A 16,811-nucleotide genomic window follows, 5' to 3' on the forward strand; every position below is an offset into this window, starting at 1 on the left:
AGAAATGTCTATTTCAGATGCCCATTTTTGAATTGGGTCTTCAAATTTGGGGGGTCTTATTTTTTTTAAGTTCTTTATATATTCTAGATAGTACTCCTCTGTCTGAGGAACAGCTGGTAAAATTTTTTTCCCACATTGTAGGCTGTCTCTTAGCTCTGTTGGTGGTTTCTCTTGCATTGCAGAAGCTTTTTTTTTTTTTTTGGTACCAGGGATAGAACTCAGGACCTTGAGCTTTCGAGGCAGGCCGCAAAACCACTGAGCTAAATCCCTGGCCCACAGGAGCTTCTTAATAAGATAAGATCCCAGTTGTTGACTCTTTGTGCCAGTTCCTGTGCTACTGAGGATTTGTTCATAAAGTCTTTTCCTATGCCAATGTCAAGACTTCTACCTAACCTCTCTTCCAGCAAGTTTAGTGTTTCTGTTTTAATATTTAGATCTTTGATCCACTTTGATTTTAGTTTAGTGCATGGTGAAAGATATGGGTCTAGTTTTAATCTTTGGCAGGTTGAAATCCGGTTTTTCCAACACCATTTATTGAAGAGGCTATCTTTCCTCCTCCTTTGTCAAAGATGAGGTGGCTGAGTGTGTCTGGAGTTGTTTCTGCATCTTCTAATCTATGCCACGGGTCTGTTTCTTTACCAGTACCATGTTGTTTTTATCACAGTGGCTTTGTAGTATAGTTTCATGTTGGGGATTGAGAAAGCCCCTGTCATAAAAACCTAGTAATTCTGTGAGTATTTTACTAGCTTTGCAAAACATATGTATAATAATCACCAAAATAGCAGGAAGGGAATAGAGCAATATATGAGTGAAGTTTCTATCTTACTGGAAGTTTAATATAAATCTGAAGTCGATTCTGATAGACTAATATGTATACTGTATGCCTTAGAGTAATGATGGCAAACCTTTTAGAGCTTTCAATGATAACAAACAGCCTGCTGCAGCATGCATGCCATAGGTTTGCCATCACTGCCTTAAAGTAATCTACAAAGAAAGTACCTCAAAAATAGTTCAAAAATCATGAAAGAAATAAAATTACTATACCAGAAAGAGGTCATATGATACAAATGAAGGAAGTAAAACAGGCACAGAAAAGCAAAAAAAGATTAAGACAGAGGACAGTACAAAGTAACAGACATAAATCCAACCATATCAGTAACACATGGATGAGTTAAATGAGTCAGTGGAAGGGCAGAGATAGGACTGGACAGAAAGACAAGCTCCAACTACAGATAGTCCCTCACTTATGTGTTTCACCTTACAATTCCTTGACTTTACAATGTTGTGAGTGACCCTCAGTCAGTAGAAGCTGTATTTGGAGGTCTGAATTCCACTCTTCTGTGAGCCACTGCAGTAAGCAATGACACTCAGAGTGCTGGGTGGTGGCAGCAGCTGTGTGGCTCTGTCAGCACAGGCTGAATAATGGGTGCTGTGCACTGGTGTTGCTAAGCTACAGCTACGATGTTAGGAAGCTTAGGTATATTAAAAGCATTTCTGAATTATGGTATCTTCAGCTTATGATAGGAGTCTACAGTGTCTGTGAAAGACACACTGTGTCTGGGGTGCTCACAATATTATTATAACATTTGATAAAAATCATCAAACAAAACATGTTACCAGAGGTAAAAAGATGCCTTATAACAATTAAAACATCCATCCATCAGCAAAAGCTAGCAACTGTAAACATGTATGTACCTAAAAACAGAACCCTGAAATACCTGAAGGAAAAAATCAGAACTGAAGAAGACAATAGCAACAGATGAGACTTTAATATCCCACTTTTGGTAGTAGATAGAACTGGCAGATGAACATGGAAACAGGGAACTTGAACACTACTATAAATCTAAGAGACATCAACAGAACACTCTACCCTACGAGAGCACACATTCTTCTCAAACAGTAGTATTTAGAGGAAAATATATATTTCTATTAAATGCCCTTATATAATTTCCTAATTAAATGCTTGCTTCAGCAGTATATATAATTTCCTAATTAAAAATCTCAAATCAACCTAACCTTTCACCTCAATAGAGATCTTTTCTTAAGAGCAAACTTAACGAAAAGCAAACTTAACCAAAGCAAGAGAAGAAAAGAAAAATTAGGAAAGAAATGAAACAGGAAATAGAAAAACACTAGAGAAAATAAATGAAACCAAAATTTGGTAATTTGAAATAATCAACAATATTGAGAAAGTCTTAGCTGAACTCATCAAAGAAACATTCCAATTACTGAAATCAGAAATGAATAAGAAAACATTACTGTAGAATAAAAACTGTAGGAAAATGGTATGAATAACTGTATCACAGGAAATCAGGTAATTCGGCTGAAATGACAAATTTCTTTAAAGACACAAACTACCTCAACGGACAAAAATTGGGGATACACCTATAACAAGAAAGACACTGAATTGGTAATTTTAAAATTCCCTCATAGGCCAGGCATGGCTGAAGCAGGAGGACTGCCATGAGTTCAAGGCCAGCCTGGGCTACATAGTGAGTTCAAGGCCAGTCTGAACTACATAGCGAGACCCTGTCTCAAAAGACAAAAACAAAACTAAAAAACCTTCCCACCATCTCATGTGCAGATGGCTTCATCTGTGAAGTCTTATCAAACACCAAAAAATTTAGTACTAATATTTCACAAACTCTTTCAAAAACACAAGAGGAAGGAATATGTCCCAACTTATTCGGAAACCAATTATTGCTCTGATACCAAAACCAAATTAACGCATTACAAGAAAATTACACATTCTTACAAAAATAAATATGAAAACCCTAAAAAAATATAGCAAACTAAATGTAGCTATATAGGAAAAAAAAGGATTCTATACCATCACCAATTGTGATTTGTTTAAGGAATGCAGGGTGGGGAGTTTAATACATAAAAATCAACCCATGTAATATGCTATAGTAATAGAAAAAAGGACAAGAACATTGTCACCTTAACAGCCACAGAATTATCATTTCACAAATTACAATACCATTTCATGATAATAACTCAAAAAGCAGGAATACAAGGAAATTCTATAATTTGATAAAGAACATTAGTGAAAAAACCACAGCTAACACCATATATTATCAAACAAGTCTGATATATTCATAGAAAACATAAAGCAAGACATACTATTTAAAACACGATGAAGAGGCTGGGGACTTAGCTCAGTGGTTCCAGTGCCTGCCTTGAGAGGGCAAGGTCCTAAGTTCGATCCCCAGTACCAAAAAAAAAAAAAATGATGAAGATATAATATCCCCTCCCTCTGTCTCTTCACTAAACTGGGAACTTAACACCAGACTTAAAAGACTGACAGACAGGGATGCTCTCACTCTTGCAACTTCTGTTCAACATCGTGCTGAAGTTCTGAGCAGGGTAGAGGCAAGGGAAAAAAGTGAAAGACACGCAGATTGGACAGGAAGAAATAAAACTATCTTTATTTGAAGGTGATATAATTTTGCATACAGAAAATCCTAAAGCATTACATCAAATTTGTGCTTGCAAGAACACTATTAATAAAATAAACTAGGACCACAATTCCTAGAGTGGGATAAAATATTTACAAGTGATATATTTGATAAGGATTCAGCCTAGAACTCTTACAATGCAAAAATAAAAAGATGAACCAATTAAGAATGGGCAAGGGATTTAAACAGACATTTCTGCAAAGATTATATACCAATGGTCAATAGCACATGAAAAGATGCACAAAATCATTAGCCAGTAGGAAAATGCAAATCAAAACCATGAGATGCCACTTTATATCACTAGCATAACTATAATAAAAAAGATGGACAGTAATAAGTAGTGAGGATGTGGTGAATTTGCAAACCTCATACACTGCCAGGGGAAAATAAAATGATTTAGCTACTTCAGGGAAAAAATTATGGCATTCCTTAAATAGTTCAGCCAAGAGTTACTAAATTACCCAGCAAATGTATAGCTAGTATACATACCCATGAAGACTGAAAGCAAGTCTCCATTAAGCCTCATACACTCATGTTCACAGCAGCATAATCCATACTGCCAAAACAGTGGAACCCAAATACCCACTATGAACAGAAACACGAAATGTGATACAATCCATCCAACAGATACTACACACATATAAAAAGGAATGGTATGGATGCAAGTTACAAAATGGATGAATCCTGAAAACATGGTAGTGAAAAGCCGGTTGCAAAGAGCACATATTATCCAACAGGCAAATCTAGACACACAACTAGGCTAAGCTGCTGCCCGAAACTGAGAGGTCAGCAGGGCAAAGTAGAGTGACTGCTACTGGATACAGCATTTTTTAGTGAGGGCTGATAGAAAAAGTTAAAAGTAGATTGTGGTGATTTTTGTACAACTCTTATGAATATATACTAAATGTCACCGAATTGTTAAATGACTGGAATATATGGTTTGTGAATTATATCTCTATAAAGCCGTGTAAAAAAGGACAAGGGAGCCTGCTCTGTACATCAAAATGAGCAACTTTAATGAACATGCAATTGAAAACTGGTAAAAGTCAAGAATTAAGCTTGTGTCCTGTCTTCCCAGCACTGAGGATTTCCAGAAATCTTTATATCTTATTGGATAAAGTATCTGTAAGCTAGGTAAGTATATCTTCTTAGTTTTAAGATGTAATCTAAAGGAAAGAAAAATCATATGTGTAAGATATCTTAAAACATTTCAATATAAAATGACTAATGTGATATAATAATTATTATGAAAAGCAAAAACAAGTTACTCTACTGGTTCTATAGGTTACGGGACAAGATAATACTGCACCATATTTAATAATTTTGTAAAAGCAGGAAAAACTGGAAAGCAGTATTTTTTTCCCATATCCCCAAGGATAAAAGCATTCCAGCGTGTAAAACACTGAGGCAGAGTGTTGTCCCCTGCAGCTTCAAGGGAGAAACAGACCAGTCAGCAACGGTGTAAGCAAGGCTCCCCATGTACTCCGTGTACTCTCCATAGTGCAAGGCACAGAGAACATGAATCTTTTATTTTAATGCAGCAAAGGACAAGCTGGAGAAGACAACCCTGCTTAACTCACCTGCAAGGCCTGGATCCCAGCCGCCCCTGATTAGGGCTTCCCTCTCTTGCTCCAGCTGAAAGTTCAGAGCTGGTCTCTCAACAGATGCTGCTGCTTGAAGAGAAGAAAATGAAACCCGATGATCAACAAAGTCACAGGGTCAACTTCATCCTGAGACTGCAGGGACCAGCAGGGGCGGCAGGGACGGTAGGTAATTCCTGGATGGGCTGTGCAGAAGGTTCCCTACAGTCTCAGGAAGGGATGCTGGGAATAAGCCTCAAAGGGTGCTCCCTAGGAACCTGAAACATGTCGGGAGGCAGATTCCTCCTTACCTGGAAACAAGTCTTCTAACTTTGTTAGAGAATGTTAAACTCCCATTGTGGGAAACAGATTCATGGTTCCTAAGAGCAACTCTCAAAGGAGACAGAGGGACTGGCTTTCTCAAGACAATGTGGAAATTCAATACCAGGGTAAGGGTACCACGATATATCTCAAGCCCTGCTGGACCCAGAAAATCACTTCTAAGGCAAGTAGGGAAGGAAGGTAACTTTTATGATTAAAAAAAAGAAGGAACACACTTTGGAAGTCAACAGACCCCAGAGCTTTCCATACCTGCCAACCTCTGACACTGCCATTTGAGGTCATCTGGTAAACAAAGGAGTCCTTCCATCTCTGAGGGCCCAGGCAGAGATGGGTAGCAGAGAGGCCTTACCCAGGGAAGCCATGGCCCTGCAGTTCTCCATCATCACTTCCGTGTACAAGGCCTTCCTGGTGGACTTCAAGCTGGCCCATTCCTTCTAGGTGACTTGCACTGCCATGTCCTCAAAAGTCTCTGAGTCCTGAAACAATAACTTCTACACTCTCAAACTTCAAGGTATGATGATGGTCAAAACCATCACTGAGAGGCCAGGGAAGGACTCTTACAATAACACCAGTTTTGTGTGAAATGTGGAAGGTGTGGCAGAAAAGGATGCAGAATGTGAGGCAGCAAGCCGGAGCTCAGCACACTTTCCCAGTGAGAACCAAGTATATCTCCACACAGAGAGCTGAACCTGCTATGTGGCAGCTGGGCTTGGATCTGCACATGAAGGTAATTATGTGGAAGGAAACGGCCAGCACCTTAGTCCCAAGCCTCGTCCACTCTATATATTCCAGTAGTCATCTGGGTGACTCATACTCCTGCCATTTACCAGCGCTGCATTCATGCCAGTCCTTCATTCTTGCTGGCTTGCCCTATGCAGGCACCCAGATCTCTGATCGGCCAATGACGTCCTACCTTGCCCCACCTGCATGCAGAGGAGGAAGAGGCAAAGGGTGTTAGAAAATACTGCTTACTCCGGAAAGGTCCCTAGGCCAGCTTGGTGCAAGAGGCTGGCAATGGGCCTAACAAGGCAGCTATTAAGTTTCAACCCCTGAAGCAGGAGCTCAGCAGTGTATTTCAGAACCATCTCTCTACAGGAAATGGTCTTCGTGTAGAGATGGGAACCTATAAGCCAGTGCCAAAGACAGACTTGCCAGCGGTCTTTCTGAGACATTAAAATTACCTTGGAGAAAAGCCCTCTGTATTAATTACACTGCAAAATTATTTTACTGCCCCACCAGCAGTGAGTGCCATAGGATCCTAGTTCAAAGACAGACAATGAGACCAATGACTTGAATAGGGAGTTTAAAAACAGACACACAGTAGATATAGAGACAGATACACAGTCCCCAAGTTTATGACAAAGTAACAGTGCAATTCAATGGGTAAAAGATAGACTTTTCAATAAATTCTCCTGTATAAAGTGGATTAAATGTGGAGGAGAAAAAAAGAACTCTGACCCATAAGCTCATACAATTAATTTGAGAAGAATCACAGCATAAGTAGAAAGCTAAATTATAAACGCTCTGTGAAAAAAAATAGAAATACATCTTTATGACCTTTGAGTAAAAAAAGATTTCTTATACAAAACAAACTGATATTCTGGGCTTCATTAAAAATAAGAAAATCGGGCCGGGGATTTAGCTCAGTGGTTTCACCGCCTGCTGTGAAGTGCAAGGACCCAAGTTCAATCCCTGGTACCAAAAATAAATAAATAAATAAATAAATAATAAAAATAAAATCAAGAACAGTATCATGGTACGCACCCATAAGCCCAACTCTGGGAGGATCTCCAAATTCAAGCCCAGTGTAGGCAAGTTAGAAAGACCCAGTCTCAAAAAACAAAAAAGGGGAGCCAGGGTTTAGCTCAGTGGCAGCATGCCTGCCTTACAAGCGCAAGGTCATGAGTTCGATCCCCGGTCCAAAAGAAAAAGGGCTGTAGCTCATTCCCCAGTACCTAAAAAATAAAAAGAAAGAAAGAAGAAAATCTGTTTATCAAAGGACACATTGAGAGAATAAAAAAGCAAGCCACAGACCGGGAGAAGATAGTTCATAAGATATTTATCTGGCAAAAGATTTATATCCTTAACAAATACAAAATTACTGTAACTTGGGGAAAAAAGAGGTACATAATGTAACAAAAAATAGGAAAAATATCTGAATAGGGACTTCACATGAGAGAATATTCATGTAGGCAATAGCCCTATAAAATGTTGCTGACTGAGCATTACTGCTTATTGGAGAAGAAATTTTAAAAACCTCAATGAGATACTATGAACAAATGACACAAGAATTAGTAAACATGTGAAGCAATGGTATGCTGTTGGTAAAAATATAAACTAGAACAACTATTTTGGAAAATTTGGGGGCAGTATCTACTAAAACTAACTAAAGGTATAACCTGCACTCTAGCGATTTCACTCCTAGAGATAAAACCAAAAGAATGAGTGCTTGTGTCCACAAAATGTCCAATGTATTCTTATTTTGCAGGAGTGAAAAACTAGAAACAACAAAAGCCCATCTATAGTAGAATGAAGAGATAAAATGTGGTATAATCAGATAGTGGAAAGCTAGTTAGCGATAAAAAAGAATAAATACTGGTGTATGCAACACCATGGGTGCCAAGTTCACAGACATAATGTTACATGAAAAAGGCAGATCCAAGAGTACATACTGAAGGATTCCATTTATACAAGGCTCCAGAATAAACAAAATCTATACTGATAGAGATCAGAATAGTGGTTAACTTTGGGACAGGGGGATGCTTAGGAGAGGACATAAAAGAAGGCTTCTTGGGATGCTAATAATGTTTTAGATCTTGACATGGGTGATGGTAATATAGGTGTGTACATTTCTAAAAGTGAGCTATACATTTAAGACTTGTGTTGTAAATAAGTTAGTTCTCAGGAAGAAATTTCCATATAAAATGTTTTGCATATCTATTAACACATGCACAAAGTGCATAAACAAAGATATTTATGAATGCACATAAACAAGCATGTATATATACATATATGTCCAAAGGAAAGCCAGCCCACCTGGGATCTGGATGTTAAGGGCACAGCTGTCATCATGTGACCTCTTTTATTCCTTGGGGAAAGGCAAAAGTCTCAGGAGCTGAAGGTAAAGAGAAAAACATTAGTGACAGTAACTTTACTGACCATAACTCCTAAATACCTCTGAGCTATCCTGTCTTGAAGGCTATGTGAAGTATTGTTTTTTTCATCAGTTATTGCTTGTTATGAGCAGCAATTCTAGACTCAAGAGAAGTGAGATGGCAGGCACATAGGGGAATGCAGAAGGGAAGCAGGGATCATTCAAGGAATTAGTAATGAGAAGGTAGACTGACAAAACTATAACATCAATAGTCCAGAGAAGACATCATAAGAAAGACAGAAGAGGAAATCACGGAAGACAGTGCACAGAATGTTAGGGGCTGAAAAGCAAGCTGAAATTCCAGTAGTTAAAGATTCCACACAGTACAGATAGGAAAGAGGTGTGTACAAGAAATCCATCAAACACGGAAGACCTCAGCATCTGTTTTTCCTCCTGTGCTAGTTTAATATTAGGACAGGATATTTCTGTTACTTTACTGATAGAAGTCAAACAGAATTTGAAAATAGTTTATTAGGAATACTTTGATGTCATCATAATGCCATTTTCCCCTAAATACAAAGGCTGATTATAAGACATTTATTCAGTTTTACAACAGGGTTGGGGATTGGATGAAAGGGAAAACACTATCATATTAAAGGAATCCATCAACTTCATGAGATGTCCCAAATACTTCCAAGTTCCAAATAATACAGTGCAGGGAGCTATGCAGCTTCATTTCTAAACCAGCTGTACTTCCCACTGTTAGTAAATTGATTGATTCTTCATTAGGAAGTAAGCCTGCTGCCATTACAAAGAATGAATCAGCAAGATTTATGCCTTAATGACAACACCTGAAATGCCAACAGCTGCCATCAGGTAAATTGGATATTTCACAATCATATAAAAGTAGTTCTACTCAGAGACCTTAAAAACAACTTCCATTTTAACCCATATATGTGCAGCTTGCTGTAAGACTCAGGGTACTATAAGAGCATTAGACAACAGACTTCAGTCAGTGCACTGTTCTCCCCACAATGGCCCTTGCTAGTGATTCAAGAAAATCATTCAGTAAAATAAGGCAAGCTAAAGCTAGGACAGGGCTGACAGCATTAAGGTAGAAATTGTGCCTTGGAAGCTAAAGGGAGTCCAGTAAAGAGAAATATACTCAGAAGGAAAAACAGAAGGACTTTCAAAGAAAATACAATATAAATCTACACAAATATTGCTGCTAAACCCTTGCACGAAAACAGCAGCAGAAACTACCCACAAAACACTCCCTCCTCCTATTTTTCTATGGGGAAAACTGTATAGAAGCTGATACATAAATAAAAGCCAAAATGGGGAGCAAATCGCAATCCAACACCCTTCAGCACTAGCAGCGACCACATGTTTATAAACCAACTGATTACAAACTTCGATGATCTTGTGACAAGGGAGTGACGTCAGTGAATTTAAGGAGAAGGGCCTGATGGAAGATGAGAGGTGAGCTGGGTCAAGAAATCCTCTCACGTCTCGAACAACACACACCGAAAACTACGTTAAAGACTTCGAGTACACACACACACACACACACACACACACACACACACACACACACAGAGCTTGATTGGCATGACTCACCAGAAAGCTTTAGACTCAATATTCATGAGATGCAGAGGGGAGGTACAAATAATCAAGATGTGTTATAAACACGTGCCAACTCCCTATGACAAATGTGTTCATTACGTACTGTAAACGCGGACTAATCAAAATTTTAAAATTCTTATGAGCCAATCCGGATGGCAGGGTTCACTACTATTCGCCCATATTTGAACAACTAAGCGGGGGCCATCCTGGAAGGAAGCACACACGCGTTTCAACGCTCCAGACATCTGAGCCGGTCTCTGTTCCACCTAGGATCTCCGTAATGCCGGGTGGGCAGAGTTACCGCAGCCCAACCTCCTGGGCCTCTCAGGGGACAGAGCAGCCGAGCGGACCAGAGGTGCAAATGACCATGGGCCCCGACGGGAAGGCTTTCTGAGGATGTTGATGCCAACCAACCCTCGGTGAACCTGCATCCCAGGCATCGCCCTTTTTGACCCTACCCAGCCGCGCCCGATGTAGCTATGAACCACCCTCCCTCCAGGCCCTCTCCGGGCCTCAGGCCTGCTCACTGGAGCTCCGGGCAGCCTCTAGAACTTTCAGCAAAAAAACGGTCGAGACACCGAGCAACGGTCCTCAAAAACGAAGCCCTCCGGAATTAAAATAAAATGGCTGTCCGGGAAGTATGTCATCACGCTACCCAGCTATGCCATACCCTTCTTAGCATTCCCTCTAGGAATCTTGGAGGACCCTGTCCTCTTGGTTGTTCCAATGAGACCAGCCGGGAAGAGAGAAGACTGGTGAGAGGCTACCGGTGAAAGGAGGCGGGAGCAAAGACGAGCTGTTTGTTCCATTTGATAGTGGATGAGAGGCGGGGCCTGAGGGGACCAATCAGCACCTAGGCTCATTCTCCCTTTGGTGGCTCAGCCTATTTTTAGCCTAAACAGGCAGAGACCCCGCTTGCCTGTTCTTGCACGTGGCTTTGTGTCCCTGCCTTGGCGTGGTGGCCCACACCTGTTATCCTAGCTCTAGGAGGCTGAGACAGGAGCAACCCCAATTCGGGCCCAACCTGGGCAAATAGCGATTTAACAAGACCCTGTCTCAAAATTTTAGGAAGCGGGGAGCGGGCTGGGGATGTAGCTACACACACAAGCGTAGATGAGGAATCCAACACCTAGCACATCTGAGCAGCGCTGACTTTATTAGGAAGGGGCTCATGTTTCCCAGGATGATTTTGAGGGCTGGCTCGCTCAGGAAAGAGGAGCCTGGGAAAGGCTTGCTGGGTGAAGGGAAGTGAGGGTCTCTCTTGGAGATCTTCCCGTATACCCAGAAGACCCTTGGTGTCCAAAGGCGCTGACTCTGCCCTGCAGGGGGACCGAGGACGAGGGAAGAAGGGACCCACGCACATGCTTCCTACTACCTAACTCAGAACGTTCTTCCCACACCAGGCCACACTCGTCTTACTCCTGCGGCTGCCGTGACGTCCCACAAGGCCCAAGGCCCACACTCATCCTCATGTGCTCCTCCCCAGACACCCAGCACCCTGCCATGATGCCCCGTCCACAGGGCACCCACTGGTCAGCCACACCCCACCAAGGCCAGAATTTCCCCAGCACCCTTGGGCCCTGTGCCACCCCAGCCATTCCACCCGTGGTAATTTTATCTCCAGTCCTAGGTGGTTGGATCCTAGGGTAACTTTACTGATCACCCCCAAAATCTTTGAATACGAGAGAGCAAGTATTAAGGTGTCACTCCCTGCTTACCACAAAATACGGGGTTGGGTAGGTATTCTGAGGCCAAATCAAAAGAATCTATGCCACAGTGGGTAGTATAATATCCATTGTAGAACAGTGGTTTCGTTTTAGCAAAGCGTTACTGTTCCTAATGTTAAATTGATGCAATTTGAGTATAACTGAATTTGAAGTTTCCACTGTAATTCTGTAATAACTTATAAATATGGAATTTATTATTGTCAGACCCTCACCCAAGCAGAAGAGAAAAACTTTCCAGGAAACACAGTTACACATCCTTCAAGGTGCAAAGGATAACCGGAAGCCAAGGGCTGGCTTTGAGATAAGAAGCCTGTCCCATGCAGCAACACCTTCGGGTCCAGATGCCCCTGGAGACCACCGGACGTCCTCTGCCCCAGAACAAAAGGCTTCCTCCACCCCGGGACAAAATGTCCCTCTCCTCCTGGCACCACCCCTCCCCTTCCCAAACTCCCCTGTAAAGTCTCCCCTCACCCAAGCCCCCAGGGTCAACAGCTCTGTCGCCCTTGACTAGCCTGCACCCAGGCTGGAAATAAAACCTCGTTTGTTGCTTCATTTTTGCCTGCTCTGGTGCACTTGGTCATGCCTCGGTTTACCCTAATAATTATCAAGCTGTAAAGATACACACATTTAAGTACATTTTTTTACACATTTAACAAATTCTCACACATCTACTTGCTTTAAATATAACTCAAACGAGCACGTGTTAAAGAAGTTAGAGCCCACCTGTTTTGCACAACCGTGTAACTGCACCCACCATCTCCTGGTTATAGATGAGACAAACCCTGTGGGATAAACTCTGACCCAAAAACTCCCACCTTGCTGTTGACCAACTTTACCTTGACATGTAAATGCCCCCCGTAATTCTCCTACCTCCCAGGAGTTAGCTTCACACTGAGCTACATCCTCAGCCTTCTTTATTTTTAATTTTGAGACAGGTGCTTGCTAAGTCGCTAAGTTGCCTGGGCTTGCCTCACATTTGTGATCCTCCTGCCTCTGGGTTTGCAGGCAGCCCCCGTCATGAATGACTCCCCTTTAAACAATTGTGTGCAAGTGCTGCCCAATAAAACCAGTACAATGCTGCCATCTGGTGGGCGATCTTTTCCTTCCTCGATCCGCCTTGAAATCCTCAAACTCACCATTGTGTTCAGTATAGATCTTCTTGCCTCTTTGCGGCCTTTCTTTAACGCTGGCTACGTCATTACTCGTGACACTGCATCATCATGCCCAGTATGCATTCTGGCCTCCAGTGACTTTGTCAAAATTTCTTACAATGACTAAAAATACAAGTCTTACCCACAATACACAGAAAAATATGAACAGCAAGCTTGTTCTTAATTGTGTTAAATTTACCACATGGACTGTTACCACATAATCAGTGAACAGCATCGTTCACAACACTGACTTCTCTTGAATGACTGTAATCACCGCAGCCCTAGAATGTGCCACCTTCCAATGTTGCTCAACCTACCCTTTCATATGTGGCCAACAGCAGAGAGGAAAGTTAGTGGGCTTATAGGCAGAGTGGGAAGAGCAGTTCAGAATTCAGATCCATCCCCTGTAGAGCAGAGCTCAAGGCTGCCCCAGGATGCCCTGGCACCAATGCATCAGTCAGAGGTAGGAGATGGCATCCTTCAGAAAAGCTGTTGAGGCCCTTAGAGGTGATATGGTGTGTCTATCTCAGAGGACTCCCTGCCAGGTTGTGCAGAGACCATGAGGGGGTATCCTGGATGCCAACAGAGAGGAGTGTGGAGGAGAAAACTTCTACCACCACCATTATCCTTGGATGGTGTAGACCACAGGCAGCATTGCAGGAGGAACATGAATTGGCAAGAGCTGATACGGACGCAAGCATTGGCCAGGAACCCCTAGGATCCCAGACTCCTGAATTCACCCTGTGCCTAACATGAGTGAGGGTTGGCCAGAGTCATGATGGCACCTTTCTGGTGGTTCATTCCATGACAGCTACCACCGTGGAACTGAGGTGTAGCCGCAGGTTCCTGGGAAGACCCTATAGGTGCATTTTGGAGCTCCTTGGGATTCCTGGTCAACCCCACATGCTGGGTAAGAGGTCATAACATGCCCTGTTGGGAGAAGATGTGGACCAGGGCCCACATGGGTTACAGTCTATCCTTGGAGCTCCCGATTTAACAACACTGCTGGGCCCAGCCACTCCCAGGCAACTATTGGCAGCTTTGAAACAGAGGAGAGGAAGGAAGCCCCTTAAGGGACATGCCCTAGGACTGGACAGTTTTCAACAGGGTGTGATGGTGGGATGGGCATGTGTGGTATGGAAATTTAAGGCATGGTCGGAGAGTTACACTTGATCACAATGGCCAGAAGGTGGCCACAGCACTGAGCTCCCAGCACTGAGCTCCCAGGCCAAGTCTTGTGCTCTCTTCCCTGCCCTGTGCCCCAGCAGGGGGCGCCCTGCACTACACGGTGCTGCCATGGTTGGGGGAGAGCAGGTGGAGGAAGTCCCTTGGCTTCCTAGGCTGATGTGAAGCTGGCTGTCACCTGGGTCACAGCCACAGGGACCTGCACAAAAAGTGATCCCTGCAGCAGGTGGGGGAGGTGAGTCTGTCCTGCTGCTGAACATGTGTCTGCCTAGTGCTAGGCCAACCTGGAGCCTCTGTCTGTGTGCACTGACCTGGGGAAGGGAGTTTGGGCTCTGGCTGGTGCCCAGGCACTGCAGCAGGTCCAGCAGAGAGCTGTAAGGCAAATACCTGTGCGCACTCTCCTGCCCTGCCCTGGCAGTGCAGCCTTGCTCTTGGCTTTGCTGCCTGAGGTTGTGGAGCCAGCCCCTTGGCAACCTGGCCACTGCAGAACCAGAAGCTCAGCCCGCAAGCACTGGGATAGAGCCAGGGCCTTGGGACTCTGGCAGCACTGGGTTTCCCACGCCAGGCTTGGTCCTGGGTTCTGTGTCTAAGGCCTGAACTCCCTTGTGTCTCCATGTGCCAGTGGGAAATGTCTCTCCCACACTGCAATGCTTACCGCTGGAGGAGGGGTGAGAAGCCAACTCTGCTTTCCATCTTCTCTTCTAGTTCCTATTCCTAACTCCAGGGGATCTGGTCTCTCTCGGCTGCCTTAGGTCTTATGAGGGAAACTTGCTCCACAAATGCACTACTCAGGTTGGGGTCCAGAAGGCACCGGTCAGGAAAGGCAGGGCACCCTCGGCACAGCCCAGGCTCAGTGCCGAGTCCCCTGCATCCCCCACCCCCAAGCTATGGCAGAGCAGGCACCTGGCCTGTGACCTGCAAGTCAGCTGGAGGCCTGAGCCCGAGTCAGGAGCAAGGCTGTGACTGGGATGGACCCCACACACATCCAGGAACTCCGCAGGGCAGGGGCTGCAGGATTCAGCCAGAGGGAGGGGAGCAGCGTGGACCCAGGGCGGGAGCCCAGTGCCCACCTGCGTGCCACCCTGTGTCTCAGGGCCCCACGTGGGCACTGCTGGAGAGACCTGGCAGCCGCCTCAAGGCAGGAAGATGAGACCCCCGGCCTGGGAACCGCCCTGGGTCCCCCTTTCTGCACCAGACACTGCCACGCTCTCGCCCCTTTCCTGCAGGGCCCAGGGAGAAAAGCGAGCAGCAAAGCTGTCAACTTCCATGGCTGGAATCCAGGCACCTGGGAGAAGAAGGTGCTGTCTCCCTGAGGAGCGAGGCCTCTGAGGGAGCAGGGAGGCGCCAAGGTCCAAGCTGCGGTGAGCTCAGCTGAGAGCCCAGAGCCGCGGGGCATGGGCCCTAAGACAGGAGAGGGACGGTGGGGACCTGCAGCCTGACCCCCCCATCTGGGCACAGCTGCAGGCTCAAGTCAGGGTGCAGCTGTCTGAGTCTACGTAGAGAAGATCCCACGGGAACAGAGAGGAAACCCATGGCTGCGCCCAGCCCTGGGGGACAGGGACAGAGCTCCCCATGGCCACATCAGCAGCGTCTACCCTGTGCTCAGCCACACAGCAGCACGTCAGGCCTGTTGTGACGTCGACACGCACACACAGGCTGTGCAGACACACCGCAGACACACACACATGCACTCACACACGTACACATAAGCACTCACACACACACAGGCACACATCCGCCAAAGCTGGTGACAAGCCTGCCGGTCACTCTTACCTGGCTTTCCTCGGCCCACCCATGTCCAACACCTGCACCAGGCCCTCTGGGTGCCAGATTTTGCTGGACAGCTCAGGCTGTATCATCTGCCCCCTGGCCTGTGAGCAGGACACGACGTCCCTTCTGGGCAACATTTGAGGAGCTCTAAGGAGAACCTGTCTTCCCTGGCCCCCACCTTCTGAGCCGGAGCTTCCCCCCCAGAACCAGGGAGCTCCGGGCCCTTCCTGAGGGAGGGGAGCCTGGGTCCTCAGGCAGAACCGAGGCCGCAGAGATGACTTGGCCAAATCTGGGGACAGGGAATCAGGACATGCTCTGGGGACACTGGCTAAAGATGAGAGGGGACAGATATGACACTGCTCAATCCTCTGTTTACCAGGCATCCATTCTTAAATGAGTGTAGAGAATTAGATTTTTAAAAAGAAGGAAAACGGGCTGGGGATTTAGCTCAGTTGTACCGGTGCTTACCTGGCAAGTGCAAGGTCTAGAGTTTGATATCCAGTGCTGGGAAAGAAAGAGAGGGGGGGAGAGAGAGAAAGGGAGAGAGAGAGAGAGAGAGGGAGGGAGGGAGGGAGAAGGGGAGAGAGAGAGGGAGAGAGAGAGGGAGAGAGAGAGAGAGAGACAGAGAGAGGGAGAGAGGGAGGGAGAGGGAAAAGGGGAGAGAGAGAGGGAGGGAGAGGGAGAGAGAGAGGGAGAAGGGGAGAGAGAGGGGGAGAGAGAGGGAGAGACAGAGAGAGAGACAGAGAGAGGGAGAGAGGGAGGGAGAGGGAGAAGGGGAGAGAGAGAGGGAGGGAGAGGGAGAGAGAGAGGGAGAGAGAGGGAGAAGGGGAGAGAGAGGGGGAGAGATAGGGAGAGAGAGGGAGGGAGAGAGGAGAGAG

The 16,811-nt window shown here is 44.9% G+C and overlaps 1 protein-coding gene across 1 annotated transcript; it reads right to left on the minus strand.

Moving 5' to 3' along the window:
- Positions 1-3,549: 3,549 nt before the first annotated feature.
- On the minus strand, positions 3,550-6,222 carry Krabd1 (KRAB domain containing 1). Its single transcript, XM_087210650.1, is given in 4 exon segments — positions 3,550-4,624; positions 5,039-5,131; positions 5,730-5,856; positions 6,208-6,222. Coding segments are annotated over 4 exon segments (294 nt in total). The 3' UTR covers positions 3,550-4,565.
- Positions 6,223-16,811: the final 10,589 nt, after the last annotated feature.

This window comes from Heterocephalus glaber, unplaced genomic scaffold (assembly GCF_053883595.1).
Source record: "Heterocephalus glaber isolate CG9 unplaced genomic scaffold, H.glaber_assembly_v1.0 deba00001175, whole genome shotgun sequence".
In the NCBI taxonomy this organism is placed as follows: domain Eukaryota; kingdom Metazoa; phylum Chordata; class Mammalia; order Rodentia; family Bathyergidae; genus Heterocephalus; species Heterocephalus glaber.